This window comes from Meriones unguiculatus, chromosome 11 (genome assembly GCF_030254825.1).
Source record: "Meriones unguiculatus strain TT.TT164.6M chromosome 11, Bangor_MerUng_6.1, whole genome shotgun sequence".
NCBI classification, from domain to species: domain Eukaryota; kingdom Metazoa; phylum Chordata; class Mammalia; order Rodentia; family Muridae; genus Meriones; species Meriones unguiculatus.
The window spans coordinates 23722958-23745413 of NC_083359.1; the positions used below are offsets into that span (position 1 = coordinate 23722958).

Consider the following 22456-nt stretch of genomic DNA (forward strand, 5'->3'; position numbering starts at 1 on the left):
CTCCGCTGATTAGCCTGTAGGTCAGTCGGTAGAGCCATTTTCTTGATTAATGATTGGTGTGGAAGGGCCCAGCTCACTGCAGGCTGGGCCATTCCTAGGCAGGTGGTCCTAGGTTGTGTATGAGAGCAGGCTGACCAAGCAATGGGTCCGCCACGGATTCTGTTTCATTCCCACCTCTAGGCACTTGCCTTGAGTTCCTGTCCCAACTTCCTTCAGGGTGGACCTTAAGCTCTGAAATGAAATACATCTTTTCTTCCCCAAGTTGCTTTTAGTCACAGTGTTTATCACAGCAGTAGACAGCAAACTGGGACCAACAGGTTCCTGTGAGTAGAGTCCTGGGTCATTTAGTGAATCTGCCTTGGATGTCCAAGTGTCGTAACTGCCCCTGCAGTCTGCTGTCACCTCTGCAGCTACTTATGATACAGGCCACACTACTGTGCTAGAGCCCCAGCAACCCCAGCTCACTCGGGGTCAAAGCAAAAGCTCTCATAAGAGCCCTTAAGAGCTCACCACCCCTCTAGGGTTGACTTTGCTCTTTCCCTGTACTTGCTCTGCTCAATCCAAGCCTCAGGGCATTTGCACTGGAAGCTCCTTTTCCTACACTTATCCCTATCTTTCTCCTTCTCTTTCAAATCATTTCCCTAAAGAAAACATTTCTTGGTGATTTCAGTCTTTCTTTCTAGATGGGCAATTCCTCCCTTCCTCCTCCTCCTCCTCCTTCTTATTTCCACAAACAGAAGTAGCTTTATTTCTTCCTTCCAGAATATGTGTAAATTCTATTTTCTCTATTATTGAATTAGCTAGCATGCTCCTGGATCTCTTCCACTAGGTGGGTCAACCTTACCTGGCCACAGAGGAAGAGGATGCTTGCAGTCCTGAAGAGAATTGACAGTGTGTGGCCTTTAAGTTAGTAAGGGAGGAGAGCTCACCCTTTCTGAGGACTGTGGGAAGGGGATAGGGGGAAGAAGGAGGGAGGGTGGGACCATGAGAAGAAAAGGGATGTACTACAGCAGTGCGTGATAGCATAGTACTGTAATATCAGGGTCCTAGGAAGCTGACACAGGAAGAAATCCAAGGCCTACCTGAGAAGATTTAAAGATTCCAACTAAGATTGAAAGACAAAGAAAAGCTTAAGATATAGAGGTGTGTACCCTGGTAGAGTGCTTGACTAGCATACACAAGGCCCTGCATTCAGTTGGGGTGAGAATGAGAGATATAAAGACAGAGACAGAGAGGCAGGCATGTAGGCAGACAGACAGACACACACACACACAAACACAGAGAGAGAGAGAGAGAGCATAAAACTTTAATATTAAGGGAGTGTGTTGTTGGCAAGTAATTACAGAGTACTAGACAGACAATTCTTTAGAGCCCTTTCTCAATCTCCATCCCTTCTTCATTGCCTGCCATATCAAGTATGAAATTCTGCTGCAAAGAATTTGTTTTCTGTTACTTAATTGCCATATCTGAGCCTTAGAGCAGTTTTTGCTCTTGTTTTGTTTGGTTGGTTTGGTTTGCTTGGTTGGTTGTTTTATTGGTGTTTTGTTTTGTTTTTCAAGACAGGGTTTTTCTCTGTAGCCTTGGCTGTCCTGGACTCGCTTTGTAGACCAGGCCAGACTTGAACTCACAAAAATCTGCCTGCCTCTGCCTCCCCAAGCGCTGGGATTACAGGTGTGTGCTGCTGTGCCCGACTTTTCTTCTTGTTTTAGTTTCTGTTTGGCCTCAGTCCTTAGGATGGCTGCATAGTAGATAGTAGATGCTCAATAATCACTCGCTTGTTGGATGGACCTCTGTCTCTTTCCCTGCATGTCACACAGTGGGAATTCAATGCTTCTTAGAAAATGTGTTTGGGACTAATTCATCAGATAAACTCACTTGGAACAGGTCCCAGCACGATGTCACAATTAGCTTTGGGAGCGGGAACATGGCAGATGTGTCCTCATTTCTCCAACTTGACTCTAGTGAGGACCCCAGGGAACTTGACCTGCTCCTCCCCGAGAGCATACTGAGGTCCCCCAGGCTGCCCCATCCTCACCACCTGCCCCTCTGTCTCCAGCGCAAGGCCATCGAGCGCTTCTGTAGCGAGGTGAAGAGGCTGTGCCATGCGGAGCGCAGGAAAGACTTTGTCTCCGAGGCCTACCTGTTGACCCTGGGCAAGTTCATCAACATGTTCGCAGTCTTGGATGAGCTAAAGAACATGAAGTGCAGCGTCAAGAATGACCACTCCGCCTACAAGAGGTCAGGAGCCCTCCCTGATCCCTGGACCCTTCTCACAGACTTAGTCCCTGCTGTGACCTTCTTCAAACCACAGCTGCCATGTCAGGGTAACCTAAGGGAGACAGTTCCAAGCTGAGGCTTCATAAGAATTGGTGTTGGCCAGGCTTGATGTCCCAAAATGGAATCCGGTCCTCTCTTCCCCCCATCTGGAGAACAGAAGCAATTTCTGCCATGCCTGCCTCATGGTGGAAAGATTACCATAACGCAGTGTCATTGTCACTCTCTGTGAGAAACAGAGGGCACCGCTTATGTCCCAGAACTGCAAAGCCCAGGCATACCTTCCACATGCATTTGGAAAGTCCCAGCCAAGACTGCTGTCACTCCATCCTGCTAATCCCTCTGTCAAGCACTGAGCGGGATGGAGGTGATCTGAGTGGATGGATAAATTAGGGGTCCATGTCAGCATTACCAAAAAAAAAAAAAAAAAAAAAAAAAAAAAGAGTGGGATTGGGGATTGGGAGGGAGTCCTTCATCTCCAAAAGCCAGGATATAGCCACCTAAAGACAGGGACCTCTGAAAAGTGACAGATCCCGGGGAGTTGATTGAAGCTCAGATGAGTGCCACAATGTCTATGAATACCTCCTGGAAGGGTCGTCCATATCACTGGCAAAGAACGACCTTATCTATCCTGCCACACCTCCCTGGATTTCAAGATAATTACAGAGAGACGAGGGCAGATGTGAAACCCAGGTTGCCCAATAGTTAGAGCCCGTCTCAAGGCCAGCTCAGGCTATCACAGATGGCCACCAGCACAGCATCCTTCCCCATACACTTCCCGTTATGGCCCGCCACTCCCATCATGACCACAATGGACATCTGCATTGTAAACCAGGCAGGCACATTGCCTCCATCCTCACAGGTTATTGGAACATGAGCTGTGCCTCGCTGGGTTACGTTGGGACACTGTTAAAGCCAGCCTGTGTTCTCTCTGTTCTTCCTCTTTCCATCTGTCGCCTAGTTAGGTTGGAGGGCTTCGTGTTGCCAGGCAGTGCGGTGCATGAGAATGTGGAGGCAAACCCAGATCTCTGGTCTGTGTTTGCTACTTGGAAGGCTACGGCAGGAGAATCGGCCTAGCAGCACGGGATTGTAACCCTTAGTGGTTTTCATCAGTTCAAGGCCTAGGCTGTATCACGAGTTCACGGCCACCCTGGAAAACTTAGCAGTACTCTATCTCAAAATGAAAAAGAGTAAAAAGTTTGGGGACACAGCTCAGAGGTCAGCATGCACAATGCCCTGGGTCCAATCCCTGGTACTACAAACCAACCCCAGAATAGGATGTTGAGATTTTCCTACAATGAACAGAGTGTATGAAAAAAAAAAATTAACCTTCTTGCCTGTGGTTGTTCTACAGGACACATTGTACAGCTTTCCTGGAGGTCCTATCCCGGCTCAAGGACACTGCCCACTCCCTGTCTCATTATTCCTTCCTGGTTTCCATTAAATTCCCAGGGATTCCAGTGATTTTTGTTTGTTTGTTTGTTTGTTTGTTTGTGCTTTCACGCCTTCCAATTCCCAGCAGCTACCATGAGGGTATTAGCAGCCCCAGAGAAAGGACTGCCAAACACATTTTCCTTTGACCTTGGGCTCACCTGCAATGGCCAGAGCCTCGTGACATCAGGACCATGTCTCTTGGCAGCTGAGTGGGAGTGGACTCCTGTGTGCCCTGTCAGCACCTCCTTCTCTGTGTTTCAGAGCGGCCCAGTTCCTGAGGAAGATGGCCGACCCCCAGTCCATCCAGGAATCTCAGAACCTGTCCATGTTCCTGGCCAATCACAACAGGATCACCCAGGTGAGGGTGATCACCCAGGTTCCTTGTTGGTCCTGCTTGACGTCCCAAGGAAGCAAGGCTAGGGCTGGAGGCTGAGAGGACTCCAAGGGAGAGCACACAGGCCCATTCCATATCTGTCTCCACTGCCCTTCATGAGAGCCGGCGACCTCTTCCTGTTTGCTTCTCTGGAAGCTTCCCAGACAGGAGTGTGGGCCCCACATCATCCTCTGGGTTGAGAACAAGCCTGCCCTGGAGCCATTATTACACTTCGGGCAAAGTCGGAGATTCAGTTTACTCATCCGTAAAGTGGGTGTATTATTTGGAGACTATAATGAGAAAATAAATGAAGCATGTACCTAAGGCCCTCAGAACCTGACCAAGAGCCTGAGAAAGCACAGCTATAGCCACTGCCACCCATTTGCCAGGGGACATCCCCTGGGCTTCTCTTCTCCCATTGTGCCTGTAAGAGCCGGACCTATCTTGCTATCAGTCAGTTCAGTAACAGGAGTGTCTGTGGGACCCAGGGCAGCACAAGAGGGACCCGATGCTCCCCAGTCCTCACACCTATCTCAAAGGCCTGGTGGTAGCAAGGCATTTTTTTGGTCACTGTGGAAGGCTATGGAGTCGCAGCCCCCTGCTGTCTGTAAAGAAGTCCAGTGATGCTATCCACTGAGTATCGTGTAGTGGCCCGAGTTGTCTCTCTGGGAGAAAGGGGTACAGAGAAACCTTCCTTCACAGGAACTAGATCCTACCAGGAAGGAGATACCTACCCACCTCCCGTTACTCCTTCCCTGGGTGTGTCTTCTCCCTGCCTTTGTCTGAAGAAGCCGCACGGAGAAGCCTACACCCTCAAAACTAAGGGGCAATTACCGCAGGCCCGATCGCTGTAAAGCCGAGCTGCCCGAGAGTACACCCAGCCCTCAGAACTGGCTGAGTTAGCATGGGAGACTCAGGGGGTTAGGTCCCTGCTGTAGGAGGTGAAGAGGAACTACCCGCTAGTGTCTAGCAGCAAGGGGCAGTCAGGTATCATTGAAAGCGGGCTTTGAAAGCGCCCTCCTCCTGGGACCTCAGTGGGGACCAAAGTGCTCATTTAGTCTGCCCAGCTCTGGGCCTTCTGGGTGGTGCAGGAGGACGTTTGCTCTGCCTGACCAGCGGGTGGCGCTGTTTAGTGTCTTCACCAGCAACTGGAAGTGATCCCAGGCTATGAGGAACTGCTGGCCGACATTGTCAACATCTGTGTTGATTACTATGAGAATAAGATGTACCTGACGCCCAGTGAGAAACACATGCTCCTCAAGGTAAAACTTCCCCACCTCCCACTGCTTCCTTGCGTGCGTGCGTGCGTGTGTGTCTGTCTGTCTGTCTGTCTGTGTGGAGACTAACGGTGTCAGTTTTCAGGAGCCACCCATCTTCTTTTCTAAGGGGTTATTTGTATTATTTTAAACAGGCATGCGAAGGCCAGAGGTGTCAGATACCCTGGGACTGCAGATACGGTCTATTGTGAGCTGCCCAGCATGGTTGCTGGGAAGCAAACTTGGGCCGCCTGCAAGGGCAGTAACTGTTCCTAACCCAGCTTCTTTTCTCACATAGTTTCTCCCTGGGACCTGGGCTCACCTGTTTGGCCTGGATGGCTGGCCAGCAAGCTCAGGATGCTGCCTTCACAGCATCGGGGTTACACGTGTACTGCCATGCCAGTTTTTACATGGGTGCTAGAGATTGAATGCAGGTCCATGCTTGCGCCACAAACACGTGACTGACTGGGCCATCTTATCCACTTAAAATTGTGACTATGGTCTTCCTTGAGTCCTCTCCCTTTGCTTTGTTATGCCATGCACACATTGCAAATACCATTAAGGATGTTTCTGCAATGCCATCCTTAGTTGATGCCAAGAAACCTATTTTATAGAAATATTATATTTTTTTCACACAGATATTTGACCGCACTGAAAACCCTGATAGCATAGCCTTTTGTAGAGCTAAACTTCCTGATAGAGAAATTCCTAGCTTATAGGAAAGGCAGAACCCCTGCAGCTGCTCATTTACCTAAAGGGACTAGCAAATGGGCTGAAATATCAAGAGTATCAGCACCTGCAGGCAGAGGCTTGCTCTTGAACTCTGTCCCCCATGGCTCCCCTCAGGGCCCTTTGCAGTGCTGTTTTCCTGGGGAATTTTATGGTCGTTTATTATCATTCCACTGTCCGGGTCTCAACAACTCTGGTAAGCAACAAGGCCCTTCCTATCCCAGAGGATCTGTAATTGCACATTTGGATGGTGGATCCTAGGCTAAACCCTTTATAGATAGTCTCTGCAGCTTACCTGGTTCCAGCAAGCTTTGTAACCTCTCTCTGTCTCTGATTCCTCATCTTTAGAATAACATATGGCACCTAAGAGTTTTGTGGGAGTCGAAACCAGACTTGTTAAACCCTAACCACAGCCGCTGGCCCAGGGTGGCTACTATAATACTATATTAAATTTCTTATTGAAATTAGACCCCATGTTTCCTGTTTTAAGTTGGAGATGCGCATGCTTTTGAAATAGCATGTGTGTGTGTGTGTGTGTGTCCCTACAAGATGGCAGAGAATTTTGTGCTTGGCCCTTTCTCACTCTAGGTGATGGGCTTCGGCCTCTACCTGATGGATGGAAATGTCAGTAACATTTACAAACTGGACGCCAAGAAGAGAATCAACCTTAGCAAAATTGATAAGTTTTTTAAGGTTAGTAATGGGGTCTGGGGCGGGACAGGGGACAGAATTGCTGGAGGCTAGATTATAGAGGGAAGGAAGGAATGAAATTAGCTAGAAAGCTGTGGAGATGCTTCCTAGGCATCTAGAGCTACTCAGGGAAAAGGCAGATGGAGCACAGGCCCCAGCTGCTCTCACTAAAGCAAGGGCTGCTGCCCACATGGGGGTGATGCCCAGCCTCAGGACTCCACTGCCATTCCACCGAAGGCCTTGTAAGTCTTCCTGCATGCTCTTTTTCCCTTTCCTAAAATCTTTCACCTAAAGACAGAATTGTATCCTTCTAGGGATACAATACCTGTGTTAATTTTCATTACACCCCACAGCTCGTGAAAGTAGAACTAAAGAAAAAAAAATGTGTGTGTATATACATGTATGTATACATATAAAACATTTACTTTTATCTTATGGGTGTTGTGCCTGAATGTGTCTGCACCATGTGTGTGCAGTGCCCTCAGAGACCGGAAGAGGGTGTTGGATGCTCTGGAACTGTAGTTAAAGATGGTTGTGAGCTGCCATGTTGGTACCTGGCATCAAACCCTGGTCCCCTAGAAGAGCAGCAAGTGCTCTTAACTGCTGAGCCATTTCTCCATCCCTGAAACACTAGAGTTTAAGTGGCTTCATGTTGGCCATTGACAGGCCTCTTGCCTGCATCACTTAGGCACTTTTAACTCACCAGCGTTCTGCTTGAGCACATCCATCCAAGTGCCTTTGTGATCTGATTGCTTCGCTCCAAAACATTCTAATAAAAACTTGCAGGCAAACTTTTTTAGCTATTTGGAGTTTGAATAAAGAGTTGTCACACCTGCAACTGAAGTCTCGTTCTGACTTTACTCTGTATGTTGGGTCCTGCAGATGTGAGCACCACCCTAAGGGGATGTTGTGTTGTGGAAGATACTGGGTGAGGTTTAAGAGAAAATGTGAGTCCTCAGAGGGGTCTTTTGGCTTGGTTCGTTAGCTTTTCTCCAGAGCCGCCCCAGAGGAAGACTGTCCCCATGTTGGGAAACTGCAATGTCCTCCTTCAGGCGGCAGAAAGGAAGGATGGAAGGATGGACAGATGGACCAGGCCTACACAAGGCCAGGGTTTAATCTGGCTCTGCTGCCTTCTAACTGGGTAGCTTTGGGAAAGGCATAGACTAGGCATCCTGGAGCCGAGGGTTCTGATCCTGGCGCTCACTCTATCTGGTCTGACTTCCTGTACAGACTAAGCTTGCTTTGAGTCTATCCCTGTGCCAGTACAGTGAGAAGGGGCAGTATTGACTCCATGTGGTGATACGTGGGTGGAGATAGTGGGAGGTTGGGTGGTTGGATTTTACAAGCAGTTAGGATTAAACCCAGGGTCTTGCCCATACAAATTAACTCCTCTATTACTAGTTATGTCCCAACCTTTTGTTTGTTTGTTTGTGTCTGTTACTTTTATTTTAAGGTAGTCTCACTGTGTTGCCCAGGGAGCCTGTGAACATCAGATCATCTTGTGTCATTAACATCTAGCATCACAGGCCTATGCAGCCAGGCTCGGCTGAGATAGTGCTTGTAAAGTGCCTGGTGCGGTGCAGGAGAGACAGATGTGGGGAGACAGAAGCCTCCCTCCCACACGTCCTGACCTATCTGCACTTTAATGTTAGGTATCAGGTGGACAGTCTCCAGAAGGCCACCCCAGGTAGTAGCCGTCTGCCATCTGCTCCTAGTCTAATTCGGAGCAGCAGAAATCTTCTGAGCTGTAGAAAGGACCCTGTACAGGGAGGCCAGCCACCTGATCCTCTGCCTCACCTGTTCTCCTATGTGACCTTGAACAAGTCACTTTGCCTTTCTGGTGTCGGTTGCTTGAAGTATGCAGTTGGTTGGAAACAGGGGAAGGGCCTGTATGCTGGCTGGGGGTTCTCCAGATGCCAGGACTCCGTGGCAAAAGAATTCAAGCTCCTGGCCCCAGGTGCACAGCGAAGCCTTTTACCCCGACGGTTCGGCAGCCCGGCCCTGCCTGTGGCATCTCACGCGCTCTGTTTGCTTCCTTTGCAGCAGCTGCAGGTGGTGCCTCTTTTCGGCGACATGCAGATAGAGCTGGCCAGATACATTAAGACCAGTGCTCACTATGAAGAGAACAAGTCCAAGTGAGTGCCTGCCGTAATGTCTCTCGGCTCCTGTGAGGACGCCCAGCCTGGGCAGGGAGCTGAGGGACCACTTCAGTTCCTCCTCCCTCCCCAGAGCCCTGGGCAGGTGGATTGCCGCAGAACAGTAGTGCCAGGAGGGGTATAGTGAGGGTGCTCTGAGCTCTTTTGCACCAGCTCTTTGCTGCCAGGCTCAAAAGGGCCCAGAGCACAGCCACGGCCCCTGTGCTGCTCTGCGGTAAGCCCCTCCCCTCAGTGGGGACAGCAGGAGTCTACTGATGGTTGCAGTTGTCACCCTGGTTCAGGTCTCTGCTGAGGTTTTGTGACTATTCAGTAAGTACGGGGTTACCAGTGTGGCTTGGATGGTTCCAGCTGTGACATAGGTTGGTTACCTCCCCTAAGAGACTATGGCCTATCCTTATGGTTGGTCCTGGCCATCTTTGGTCAGTGTCTTTCTGAGGTTTTCAATGCTGCATTGAACCCAGGGTCTTACGCATCCTGGGCAAGCATCCTACAAAACTACCTTGGGGGGGCGGGTGTCAGGGTCTCATTGAGTTAAACTCAGTTCCCTTGAATTTGTGATTCTCCTGCCGAAGCCACTCTTAGTAGCTGGGATTAAAATGATACCAGCAGAACCCAGGTATGGTACAAACACCTATAATCCCAGCAGTTGGGAGGTGGAGGCAGGAGGATAGGAGCTCAAAGCCTGCCTTAACTTAGAAGATACCTGAAGAGCGGTCCCTGACCTACAACCTACATCTACCTGGAGCCCCAGAGATGGGTCCTTGGGGAAATTCAGACCATGTCTGGAAGTCTTAGAGAGAGATGCTGGTTAGGCAGGTATCAGCTTACAACCAGGCAGAGAGTCAAAGGCCTGGGCAACAGGGCCGCCTGCACTGAGTAAGCTCAAAATGAAAAACTAACAGAGTCTAGGCCAGAGGGAGGTGAGGGTGGTGTCACTGCTCATCATCCTTGTGAGAGTGCCCTTCGAATCTTCTTTTGAATCAAAGTTCTGTCCAAGCCCTTCTCCTGCCTGCTGACTTCCTCGTTCTCTTGGTCTGGCTATTGAGCCCCTTGTTCTGGACAGAGGAAGAGAGGGGCCAAGAATGAGGGCTTTTGTTCATTTCTTTCCACTCCAGTTCAGGGTGGTTTTTCCCAATAACATTGTTCAAAAGGACGAAAAAGAAAGAAGAGAGGAGAGGAGGGAGGAAAATGGGAAGAGAAGAGGAGAAAAGAAAAGGTGGGGAGGAGGAACCACCCACTTGAGAGAGAGGGAGTCTCTTGCTGTGGGTACTTCCGTGTCAGCAGGTGCTTATTGGGAAAGACAGGGAGATTGCCCACCTTGCTTTTGCTCGGCTATCGTTCTAGCCTTTTGTGGCCATAGAGGGGCTGTGATCTTGGCCCTTGCTCCCTCACCTAAGTGGTAAGTACTGTGCACTGGTGTCCAGAAACACCTGTGGAGAGATCTGGAGAAGGCAGGGACAGGAGTCTCCTTTCTAGCCATGGTGCCTACAGAGCTGGTTCTGGGGTGTAGGCAGCCGCTTTTATCATCTGGTTCCACCCAGGGGAGCCAGCTATGTTGTCTGAAGACCAGGAACAGCTAGTGCGCAGAAGGAGCCTGTCCCACGAAGGTGCCCGGAGCCGGGACCCATTCACAAATCCTGTGGTTTTCTCCCCAGGTGGACGTGCACTCAGAGCAGCATCAGCCCCCAGTACAACATCTGCGAGCAGATGGTCCAGATCCGGGATGACCACATCCGATTCATCTCTGAGCTGGCTCGCTACAGCAACAGCGAGGTGAGTCCTGCGGCTGGTCCAGAGCCGCCGGCGGTACCAAGAGACTGGGCAGGCAGAGGCAGCACAGGATGGAGGCAAGAGGGTAACATTGCTGGAAGTGTAGTTTCAGAGTCAGACTAGAACTGATGCCCAGTATCTCTGTGCCTCGATTCCCTCATCTACAAAATGGGTATACAGGTAATTCCCGAGGGGCACTTCCTTCTTCTTGGGGTATTTGTACTTTTTATTACGTAGCAAATATTTAAGAAAAGTACCGGTTTAAGATAGCCAAGTAGGAGGAATCACTTGTAATATTCTGTCACCACAGTGGAGTGACTGTGGTTGATGCTGGTTATGGACATCAACGTGAAGCAATTACATGAGAGGTGATAGACAGGCCAGGTAGCCCATCTGTTCCTCACATATTGTACACGTGTGTTGAATCTTCGCACTGTGTCCCATAGAGATCTGTAATTACTGTGCCAGTTAAAAACAATCCAGTCATCTTCCAGACGGAGGTAATGATAGGGTATATTTTGAAAGGTTCATGAAGATCATTGACAGGGTCCCTGTCATATGTATTGTACCTGGAATACAGTAAGGGCCCAGTAACTGTTTATTAGCGATACAGGATTCATCCCCTCCCCACCTTCAGCAGCCAGAGACACGGTTCTGAACCCTCCTATAGGAAGCTTGTGGACCAGCTACCCCGGTGAATGCGATGGCAAACAACAAAGAGACCCCATTCCAGAGAAAATGAAAACTGAACACTGATACCCACCGTGATCCGCATGTGTGTGCACCGTGCGAATACCTCTTGCGACACTAAAGACTGTTTTCAAATCTTTTATTTATTTATTTATTTATTTATTTATTTATTTATTTAATGTAAGAGCATGCTCAATTCACAGACTTAAAAAACTAGATATACGAAAGGGAAGAAGGTAACCAATCCCATAGAATCCTACCATCTCAGGATAACTTTAATTAGCATGTCTTTGTAGGTCCCTGTGTTTCTCACAGATTCATGTCATGTGATGTTTAATCCTGCATGGGTCCCCAATCTGAATTTCCTTATTGTGGAAGAGCCCACATTTGCTCCGTGGCTCCACCGTGTGGCCAGTGGCCATAGTGATCATCTTTTCCCAAGCCCCAGCTCAGGAAGTACCTGTGATCATCACCTGGGCATATGAAATGGGGTCAGACTGGCAAATTTGGACAGCGTGGTTAGTAGGCTTGGCGCTCACAAGAACCATATGAAATTCAAACCTTTATCTGTCTTTCCAAAAGTGCCAGTAAAGTGCGATAAGCAGAATTATTTGTCTTGAGGCCAGAATTCCTACTCACATTTTTGTGCCATCTGAGACTAAATCTGGCCAAAGGCGCTATCATCATCATCATCATCATCATCATCATTGTCATCATCTTAACTTTTGATACTCATTAGGGATTGCTTCGGGATCTACTACTGACACCAAAGTCTACAGATCCTCCAGTCTCTTAGTTTTTCATATAACCTATTTGCATACCAAAGTTATCATAAATCATCTTTATTATTTATGAGACCTAATACAATGTGTAAACGCCACATGGTCTAGTTTTATGTTACTATGATAAAATACTCTTGACAAAAGGCAGTTTAAAGAATTTATTCTATAAGAGTTTATTTGAGTTCACAATTTCAGGTTATAGTCCATCACTTTGAGATAGTCCCAGAGGTAAGAGCTTGAGACAGCTGCTCACATCGCCCCTGCAGTAAAGAGTGGAGAGACATGAATGCATGCTCTTTTGCTTGCTTGTGCTCAGCTCAGTTTCCCCATTCATACACAGTTCAGACCCACTGTAGGCTGGGTCTTCCCTCATCAATTAACTTAAGTAAGACAAGCCCCCATGGATATACCTCCAGGCTGAGCCAGTGCAGACAATCTCTCATTGAGACACCCTTCCAAGATGACTCGTGTTTGTGCCAAATTGACAACTAAAGCTAAACATCACATCATAAATAGTTGTTTTTCTGTATTTAGACCAAATCGCACAATACAGAATACAACATTTTTCTAAGTATTTCCCATCTACCATTGCATAAATTCATTGGATGTAGACTACCTCAGACACATACAACCAAATGAACATGCTTTCTATATGCATATATGTTATCAGTCTTCATAACTTTAAGTCATAACATTCTGAAAAATGAACCACTGTCCACAAAGAAATCCAGAATTCCCTGGAGCCTCTTGCTACAGTATTTAACAGCACGGAGTCTTATTGTATCTATGTTCCCATCTAAAGATACCTTTGTGGTAATTTCAGGTAATTCGTTGACATTAACTGAATATCAACAGTACAGTGACTTCAGTTTGAAGTGTTTCTAACTGTGCCTGCCACAGCTTTCCTGCAGGTAGAACACTGCATGGTGTTGTGGTTCTCAACCGGGTCACAACCTCTTTGGGATCAACCGATCCTATTACAGGGGTTGTGTAAGACCCTCAGAAAATACACATATTTGCATCACAGTTCATAACAGTAGCGAAATTTGCAGTTATGAAGTAGCAATGAAAATAACTTTATGGTTGAGGTCACCATGACATGAGGAGCAGCTCTAGGGAGGCTGGGAACCACTGGCCTAGCACACAGGCTCTGTCTGAGACTGTTAATGAAAAGCACAAAAATTTGGGCATCTCAGTACTGCTTAAGCTACAGGGAAGATGTTTGCTTGTAATAGGAGAGCTAAACCAAAAAGGGAAGGCCTCTGCCCAACTGGGAACACAGAGCTGTCTGCAAGGGATGGAAACTTTGCTGCAAGCATTAATTTGGAAAATTACAGATAGACAGCAGTGACGAAGCAAATTTACAAAGATAGTGTCCATCACCGATGACCACCCGCCTATATTCATGGGGACATGTATACATATCCAGACACCATGTGGGTACGTATGTGCATACACATGGTGTGGAATGTTAAACATACAGTCATTTGTGCCAGATCTTTCTTTTTTTTTTAATTTTATGTTCATTAGCATGAAAGTGTCAGATCCCTTGAAACTGAGGCTATAGACAGTTGTGAGCTGCCATGTGGGTACTGGGAACTGAACCCGGGTCCTTTGGAAGAGCAGACAGTGCTCTTAACCACTGAGCCATCGCTCCAGCCCCATTCCAGATCTTTTTTAATCAGTACATCATAGCTAGTGAGTGACATCGTTTTGGTGATCTGTGATGAGCACTCCAATGTGAGGTAGGGTATGAAGCTAGGGGTCCCGTGATGTCACGGTGCTGCGTGAAACTCATTGCCTACACACGTACTCATATTTCATATCACTGCAAAGACTTGCTAGTCTGTGCTTCCTACCGAGAATGCCATCAAGACAGGTTTAAAGCCTTTGTTGCAAGGCTCTGGGGTGGGGCTGGGTGGGGAATCTAGACTAACACCTCCTGTGGCCTTCAGTGAGACAACTGTCAAAGCCAAGTTTACCTGGCAAAAGGGCATGGCAGTTGCACAGTGTCTCCTGGGGAACCAGAGGAGGAATGCTTATAAGCCTCAGGCCCATGGACCACGCGGTGAGTGCGCAGCTCTGTGTCCCCCCAGGTGGTGACAGGCTCAGGGCTGGACAGCCAGAAGTCAGATGAGGAGTACCGGGAGCTTTTTGACCTGGCCCTGCGAGGCCTGCAGCTTCTCTCCAAGTGGAGCGCCCACGTCATGGAGGTGGTAAGTGTCCTGAGGTGACAGGTCGCACATGGCCAGATTCACATGGCATCCATGGAGCTCTGACTTTACTCAGCGTTCTATCTTTCAGCATGTAACGCATACACCACACTGCTTACGTGACTGGAACCTACATACTTCAGTATATTTACAGAATTATATACCCTTAAATTAATATTTTCATCACTTACAACATCACACACACACACACACACACACACACACACACACACACACACAATCCGGGACCCAGCACCAACATTGGTTGGCTTACCACCTCTTGTAACCCCGGCACAGGAGATCTGATGGCCCTGGCGTCTGTGAATACCTGCACACTCATGCACATCCCCACCGACAGAAACATGCCCACATAAACGTCATTAAAAATAAGTCGTAAAAAATAGTTTTAAAAACTCACACCTATCACCCTGTTCCTTCGGACCTCAGTATTCTGCTTTCTAGAGGATACCCTACTCTCTATATCTGCCATATCTAAATACATAGACTCATAAAGAGCCTGTGATATTTTGTGTCTAGAGTTTTTTTGTTTTGTTTTGTTTTGTTTTGTTTAAAGTTGTGTTTTCAGGGTCTGTCCCCATCCTGCATGAGTCAGTGCTATCTCGTCTCCACCCCATCAGTGTGCCCTGGGATGGCTTGGCCATTTTCTTTACCATTCCTCAGCTGAGGGTCTTGGCTGTTTGTTCTCTCCCCAGTACTCTTGGAAGCTGGTTCACCCCACAGACAAATTTTGCAACAAGGACTGCCCGGGCACAGCGGAAGAATATGAGAGAGCCACGCGCTACAATTACACCAGCGAGGAGAAGTTTGCCTTTGTGGAGGTGGGTGTCCGATGCCCTGCTCTCCCCCACGCACCCCAGGACTGCTGCTCCCTGTGGTTCCTGGGGTCATTTTAGTCACCCAACAGTGTTGACATTTTTAACTTGCTGCACTTTTTATGATGTCTTTTCCCCCCATCCAGGTTGTTTTCTGTGAAAAGTTACTAAGAAATGACGGGGTGAGGGATAGGGATGGGGTGGGGATAGATAGCTAGCTGGTTCAGAGCTTTGACTGCTCTTCCAGAGGTTTTGAGTTCAATTCTTAGCAACCACATGGTGGCTCACAACCATCCATAATGATATCTGATGCTCTTTTCTGGTATGCAAGTGTACATGCAGATAGAGTACTCATATATATATATATATATATATATATATATATATATATATATATATATATATATACCTACATATATAATTTTTATTTAAAGAAATGACGAAGGGTCCAGCTAATTTAAAATTCCAGCATAGAGTGTGGAGGGTTCATGAGGCCCTGCCCCTAGTGGAAGAACAGTTGCTAGTTATTGGAGTAGTAAGAGTCACTTTTTTTTAGGAGCATGACCGTTGGTTGAGTCCCATGCCCAGGGCATGACTGCATGCCCATGTGTGTGTGCGCAGCACTGATTGGACACACTGGGTTAAAACATAACAAATAGATGGCTAAACATGTGCTTATGAAAGGAGGATATGAAATTGGAAGGGGGATCCCGAGGGAGGTGCCAGGGGAAGTAAAGATGGTCATGAGCAAGATAATCATGTATCTTAGTTAGGGTTGTCTGTTGCCGTGACGGAACACCGTGATGAGAAAAGCAAGTAGGAGAGAAAAGGGTTTATTTGGCTTACGCTTCCATATTGCTGTTCCTCACTGAAGGAAGTCAAGACTCAAACTGGCTCGCTTCCCCTGGCTTGCTCAGACTGCTTTCTGATAGAATCCAGGACCACCAGCCCAGGGATGGCACCACCCACAATGAGCTAGGCCCTGATACATCAATCACTAATGCCTTACAGTTGGGCCTCAGGGAGACGTTTACTCAACGGCCTTAGATACTGAGTGAGAAAACCCTGAGGCCCTTCCTCTCTGATAACTCTAGCTGTGTCAAGTTGATACAAACCCAGCCAGTACATAAACCTCTACATGTCTGACAGTTTCTAAGAATAAGTTAAATCTTAAAAAATATATGATGTGGGCTGGCAAGGTGGCTCAGTGGGTGAAAGCACTGACCACACAAACCTGAGGATCCCAGTTCGGATCTCCAGCACCCATGTCAAAAGGCAGATCATGGTCACACCCTTTACCCTAGTATTCTGGGGATGAAGATGGAAGGATAGCTGAGCGACACTCCGACCGTCTTTTGCTTTGTTTTTGTAGACATAGAGTCTCATTACGTTGCCCTTGAACTCGCTTGATGGCCAAGGCAGGTCTTGGGACTACAGGCTTGTGCTATCATGCCTGGCTGAGTTGTAACTTTTCACTGGAGTTCTCGCATTGTGGATGTTCCTTCCTTAGCCACATAAAGGGGGCTTTCACATGGTCACCAAGTCTCTGTCACAGTCCCTTGTTCTATGCCCTCACAGGCCTTGCTAGTGGCCATCTTACTAACGAACTTGGCCATTCTAATAATCATTTAGGTGAGCCACATTAATCCTGTCATTCTCATTCATTTCCCAGAGTGTAATGATAAATATTCTATCGAAGTCTTTGCTTTTTTTTTTTTTTTTTTTTTTTTTTTTTTGGTTTGTTTTTGGTTTTTGAGACAAGGTTATTTCTCTGTATGGCCCTGGCTGTCCTGGAGCTCACTCTGTAGACCAGATTGGCCTCAAACTTAGAGATCTACCTGACTGCCTGGGATTAAAAGTGTGTGCCACCACCACCAGGCTGTCTTTGCCCATCTTTAAAGGTTGTGTTCTGCTTTTTCACTAAGTTGTGAGAATTCTTTCTGTATCCTCACTACAAAAGTTTTGTCATGCATACTTTGTAAGTAGCTTCTCTTCTTGGTGACTTTGCCTCTGTTTTCTTGACAGTGCCTTTTGAGGAACACTGGCTTTATAGTTCCCTAGAGTCCAATTTATTCATCTTATTATTTTACAGTATGCAAATGGGGATTCTAGCGAAGAAGTCTTTACCTAGTCTTAAGTTGCAAAGATTTTACCTTCAGGTCCAACAGGCTTGCCACTCTGTGTTTGAAATCAGCTGGACCCTTCTTTATCGATCCGCCTGTCTCAGTGTTTCAGTTGGGGGTTTGTCTGTGTGAGAGGCTATGCACCCGAGGTCTAAGGAGCCCAGAGGCAGCAGATACCCTTGGGCTGGAATTACAAGCACTGGTCAGCTGTCCAGCGTGGGTGCTGGGAACCGAACTTGGGTCTGCAAAAGCACGGAATGCTCTGAACTGCTGCACCAGCTCTCTAGCCCCTGTCTGGATGTGTTTTCATTTCACCTCTGGCCAGGAGTCTGACCACCTTCGAATGCCTCTCTTCTTAGTTCTTTCCACATACCTTACTGCAGCAAAGCACTCTACTCTTTAGCTCCTGGGGGTATCTTCACCTTCTGACCAGGTTTCTCACCCGAGTTGCTAGTGTTGTTATTTGCTTGTTTCTTTCTTTGTTTAGGGGGTGTCTTGTTTATTTTGTTCTGTTTCTTCAACGTTTTAGAGAAAGAAAAAAAGATCAGCACATGTAAGCTCATCGCTCATTCCTTCATCCTGTTCAACAGAAGGTTCCACTTAGGGGTTTTTGTGCATGGATGTGCATAGCATTGGGCCTTCCTAGCCACTGGGCCTTCTGTGCTTCAGCCTGGTGCATGTAAGCAGACGCATCCCTGTGGGTGAGAGAGTGCATGGTTACCATGTGATGGCTGATGGGTCACATGCTTCCCCTCTGTGTTCTCACAAATCAGTGTGTTACCACTTTAGACTGACTAGCGTGAACGACTCAGTCTGGTAAAGATGGACTGATTGAGAATGTGTCTCCTACCTAGATCCATTATTCCTATCCCTCCCACACCACATTCAGCATACCCACTGGGCAGCAGACAGCAGCTGCACAGGTATCTGCCTCCTTCCTTCAGGCAGGGGAGGGAGTGCCCAGTGCCAGGAGAAGACGGGCATCCTAAGAAAGAACACAGGCATTTTGGCATACAAGACTAAGGTGGTTATCTCAGACTTGTCACAGCAGCAGCTCATCCTTCTTCCTCTGAAAAAGCAGAAACAGAGGTATCTTCAGAACAACTTCAGCGGAAGTTTCCAGCTAGAGGCTCAAGAAGCTGTTGGCCATGTTATTCCGAAGGAAAGCTTTAGTAAATGTTCTGGGGGTTGGAACGGTGGTCTGGTTCGGTACGGTTGATGTCAGTGTTTGTAGAGAGCGCTTCAAAACAAAACAAAACAAAAACCGCAGAGTAGTACCCAGGATGTGGTCCAAGGGACCAGCTGTGATTTGTCAACAGTCAGCGGTGAGATTAGAGCATGGGCCAGGATGATAGTGACCTGCCTCATGAACCGTAGTCTTGCTTTTGTAGCAAGATACAAGTGTCATCTTCTAAGTATCACTTATTTTTGGTTACCACATAATGGTTATAAATACACATGAGGTCCACTCTGACATGCGAGTATTTTGGACGCGCTATGTAAAGGTCAGATTAGCTAAATTATTATTGTTGTTGTAAACATTTGAATTCCTCTGTGGTAGTTATTTTGAAAATGCAGCTACTTGTGCAGAGCAAGTTTTCCCACTGTAATGCAGCATTGGAAATCATCCCTCCTATCCATCTGCACTCCTATACACATGAACCCTCACCTCTCCATTACTGCCCGCTGTATCCTTCCAGGACTGACAACCACTATTTAATCCTGTGTGTGTGTGTGTGTGTGTGTGTGTGTGTGTGTGTGTTACATTCATGTGCATGTGGAAGCCAGCACTTCACTTCAGATGTCATTCCTCAGGAGCTGTTCACCATGGAGTTTGTTCCCCTGCTCCCAATTAGTCTAGGCTACCTGGTATTTGAGCCCCAAGACTCCAACTTGCTCCGTCTCCCAGCACAGAACTCCCAGCTGGCTGAACTATCATTTTTTTTCTGCAGGTTCTGAAGTTTGAAGTTGGTTCTCAAGCTTACAATGCAAACACTTCACCAACTGAGCCATCTCTCTCTCTCTCTCCAGCCCCTCTTTTTTTTTTATTGTAAGCTTTGTTCTGTGCCTGACTTAACATGGCGAATGTCCTCCTGTTCTATCCACGTTGCTTCATAGGGCGGAATTTCTTCTGTTTGGCCGAAGAATCTTACATTGTTTGCATCTGACAGTGTGCGTTTGGCATTACCTCTTACCTAGTCGTGACCTGGCAGTTTTAGAGCCACTGGGGGATCTCCGGTGACCCCCTCCCTGCAGGGTGACCTTGCAAGGTGAGCAGATGGCTTGCTGAGTGACAGCTAGGCTGACCCTTGCTCTATTCCCACCAGGTGATCGCCATGATTAAGGGTCTGCAGGTGCTCATGGGGAGGATGGAGAGTGTCTTCAACCAGGCCATCCGAAACACTATCTATGCCGCCCTGCAAGATTTCGCCCAGGTGACGCTGCGGGAGCCATTGCGGCAAGCAGTGCGCAAGAAGAAGAATGTCCTCATCAGGTGGGTCCCTGGATGGCCCCATTCAGGGCACTGAAGGACTGTGGGATTGCAGGCCTGGAAGAGGAGGGTCATCTAGCTCAGTGGGCTTCCAGTCTGGCTTAAACACACAGCGACACTCTGGCAAGTGGATGTGATAAACCAAGCCTCCACTCCACAGCTTGAACTCAAACCTACTGCTGTCTAAAAGTGTATTATTCCAATGAGTACCCTGAAGGTCAGTTCCTTGTTTGTAAGAAGGGATCACTGTATCCATGGCTGTGGGGTGATGAGATGAGGTAATCTGTATGTAGGCTTCAGCACACGCCACGTAGAGTGAAGAGGCTGTAAATGTAAACTGTTATTAAAATTTTATCCATGGCGTCAGCGATGCTAATGAGACATTCCTGTAGGTCCTTCCTCCTCTCCCCACCCCCAGGTCCTGTCCTCCTGTCCCCTGCATGGCTCAGAGCTGAGTTCTTAGGTACTGGATCAGCCACTTGTTCAAAGCACCTTAACACTGTCAGCAGGATCCCTAAGCGGGTCCGGGAATGGGTGTGCATCACGGACACTCAGACCGCTAATGCAGGAGGTACCAAGACCCTGGGGGGGGCTAGAAGCAGCCTTGCCAACACCTGAGCCGAGTCCCCATTCTTCCTTCCCCAGTGTCCTGCAGGCAATTCGCAAGACCATCTGTGACTGGGAGGGAGGCCGAGAGCCCCCCAATGACCCATGCCTAAGGGGGGAGAAGGACCCCAAAGGTGGCTTCGATATCAAGGTGCCCCGCCGTGCTGTGGGACCGTCCAGCACACAGGTAAGCAGTTCCCAGGCAGCCTGGCTGCTCTGACTCCAGGCCAGTTGGACCATGGCAGGGCAACAGGCCTAATCGTGGTGTAGCAGGATGGGGGTCCTTGTCAGGAGGGGCAGGGCTAAGCAGCTGCTCTGGGCCTTTTGTGATGTATCGTTGTGATGTGGAAAGGAAGACTGCTGGCCTAGGATTCAGGAGACCTGGGTTCTAGTCCTAGACACCTGTGTGACCTTGGGCATGTTACACAATCTCTCTGTGCCTCAGTTGTCTAGTCTGACCAGCGGTGGTCGTACCATAGCCACCTACCCAGCTGTCTCCTCGCCCTCCGAAGCTCATACTCTGCAGCACAGGAGAGATCTGGCACAGATAGTCTGTGGATTGTAATAACGTCAGCCCCTTTGCCTAGGGTGGCAAGACCTGCCGTGCGTTCCTGGGCAAGTACTTTAACCTCTCTCAGCTCCGATTATCTTCTAAAACCCGAAACTTTGGATGAGATCCCATTACCAGCAAAACCCTTAACTTTTCTACTTTTTCCATCCCTTTTCCAAAGGTAGCCCACAAGCTTGGCAAGCCTCCTCCCCTTAGAGAAAGCCTGGTTATCAGGAACACTGGGTTTCCAGCCTGAGATTCTGTAGTAAAGTGTTGCCTGTGTTTATCCAGAGCAGTCTTGAAATTACAAGGGGAGAAAAGAGGGAATCACGAAGTTCGCTTCTCACTGCCGACGCAGGAAAAGTACTTCCTGGTCTGCTTTCTGTGGTATTTGAAAACAGATGAGTCTTACCATAAGCACCAGGGTCTGGCAGGCTCCAGAAGCCCCAAACTAGAAGCATCTCCTTACAGGGCCTTTCAAGCCTGTCTCTACTCTGCATCACCTGACCTGGGCCATCTGAGGCCCTTTCTGACCCCTCCTTCTGTGTGTGTCCATGTCTGGGCGGGGCTGGGGCTGAACAGGGGCAGGTGAGTGATTGACAGGGTTATCATCCCTTAGCTCTGCCATTTCCGATGACTGATGGGCATGGGCTTTTGTCATCTGCTTGTGGTACATCCCAAAGAAGCCTCCGTAGACAGATCTGAAATATTTGAAGGTCAAAGAGCTTTCTAACTCTGTGCGGCATAGCTGAATGGCTCTCATGTACTCCTCTAAGTCCTGAGAAATAGATGAAGACAGGTCCTGGGGGGAGCTAGGAGAGGAGAAGGACGGAGGGGCTATAGATGGAAGACAGAAGAGAGAGGCCATCTTTGTGGATAACTGGAGAACTGCAGGTTGGTCACCAACAGCTAAACCCCCAACCCCGGGTGCCACTGGGGTAGGTTGACAGCACGGGCATGTTTAGTTGACTCCTAGAGAGCCCCAGAGCTGGAAGAGTACTGAGAAGTTAACTCATCCCTCCCCCTATCACAGATGGAGAAACTGAGGTCCAGAAAGGGGAAGTGACTTGTCCAAGTCACCAGATGACTGCCAGGTAGAGGTGGGATAAGAACCCGGGTCTCCTGATGCCCACCCCAGGGCTCTACCTCAGCCCTCAGAATGCGGTAGATGTAGGCGCCTCATGTAGTTGGGCCGTAGGCCGTCCTGGCGGGTCAAATGCCCGTTAAATTGATCCAGTTGGCTGAAAAATTGACCCTGTTGTGAATGAATCCACTTTTCCAAGGCCATCATTAGCACCGTACTTTGATACTCAGAGAGAGGCAGGCCTATTGACAGACAAGACCTGGAGGGTGGACTGTCTAGGAGATCAGCAGCAGCTGTCACCCCTTCCCCACCAAGGGGCCCCTGCATAGGGTAGCATGGCGCGCAGATCTGTGACTTCCAGGCCCATGGTGGGTGAGACCCTAGGGCCCATCCAGAAGCAGC

General features: G+C 48.2%; 1 protein-coding gene across 9 annotated transcripts in view; it reads left to right on the forward strand.

Moving 5' to 3' along the window:
• The window catches only part of Cyfip2 (cytoplasmic FMR1 interacting protein 2), a 117271-nt gene that overhangs the window by 27734 nt on the left and 67081 nt on the right, over positions 1–22456 (forward strand). For all 9 annotated transcript variants that reach the window (XM_021646393.2, XM_021646391.2, XM_021646396.2 and 6 more), the window contains 10 exons: positions 2057–2238; positions 3970–4066; positions 5215–5343; positions 6655–6759; positions 8800–8891; positions 10568–10685; positions 14251–14370; positions 15081–15206; positions 19651–19817; positions 20460–20607. In XM_021646393.2, the coding sequence (XP_021502068.1) occupies positions 2057–2238; positions 3970–4066; positions 5215–5343; positions 6655–6759; positions 8800–8891; positions 10568–10685; positions 14251–14370; positions 15081–15206; positions 19651–19817; positions 20460–20607 (1284 nt within the window). The remainder of the gene's footprint in view (positions 1–2056; positions 2239–3969; positions 4067–5214; positions 5344–6654; positions 6760–8799; positions 8892–10567; positions 10686–14250; positions 14371–15080; positions 15207–19650; positions 19818–20459; positions 20608–22456) is intronic.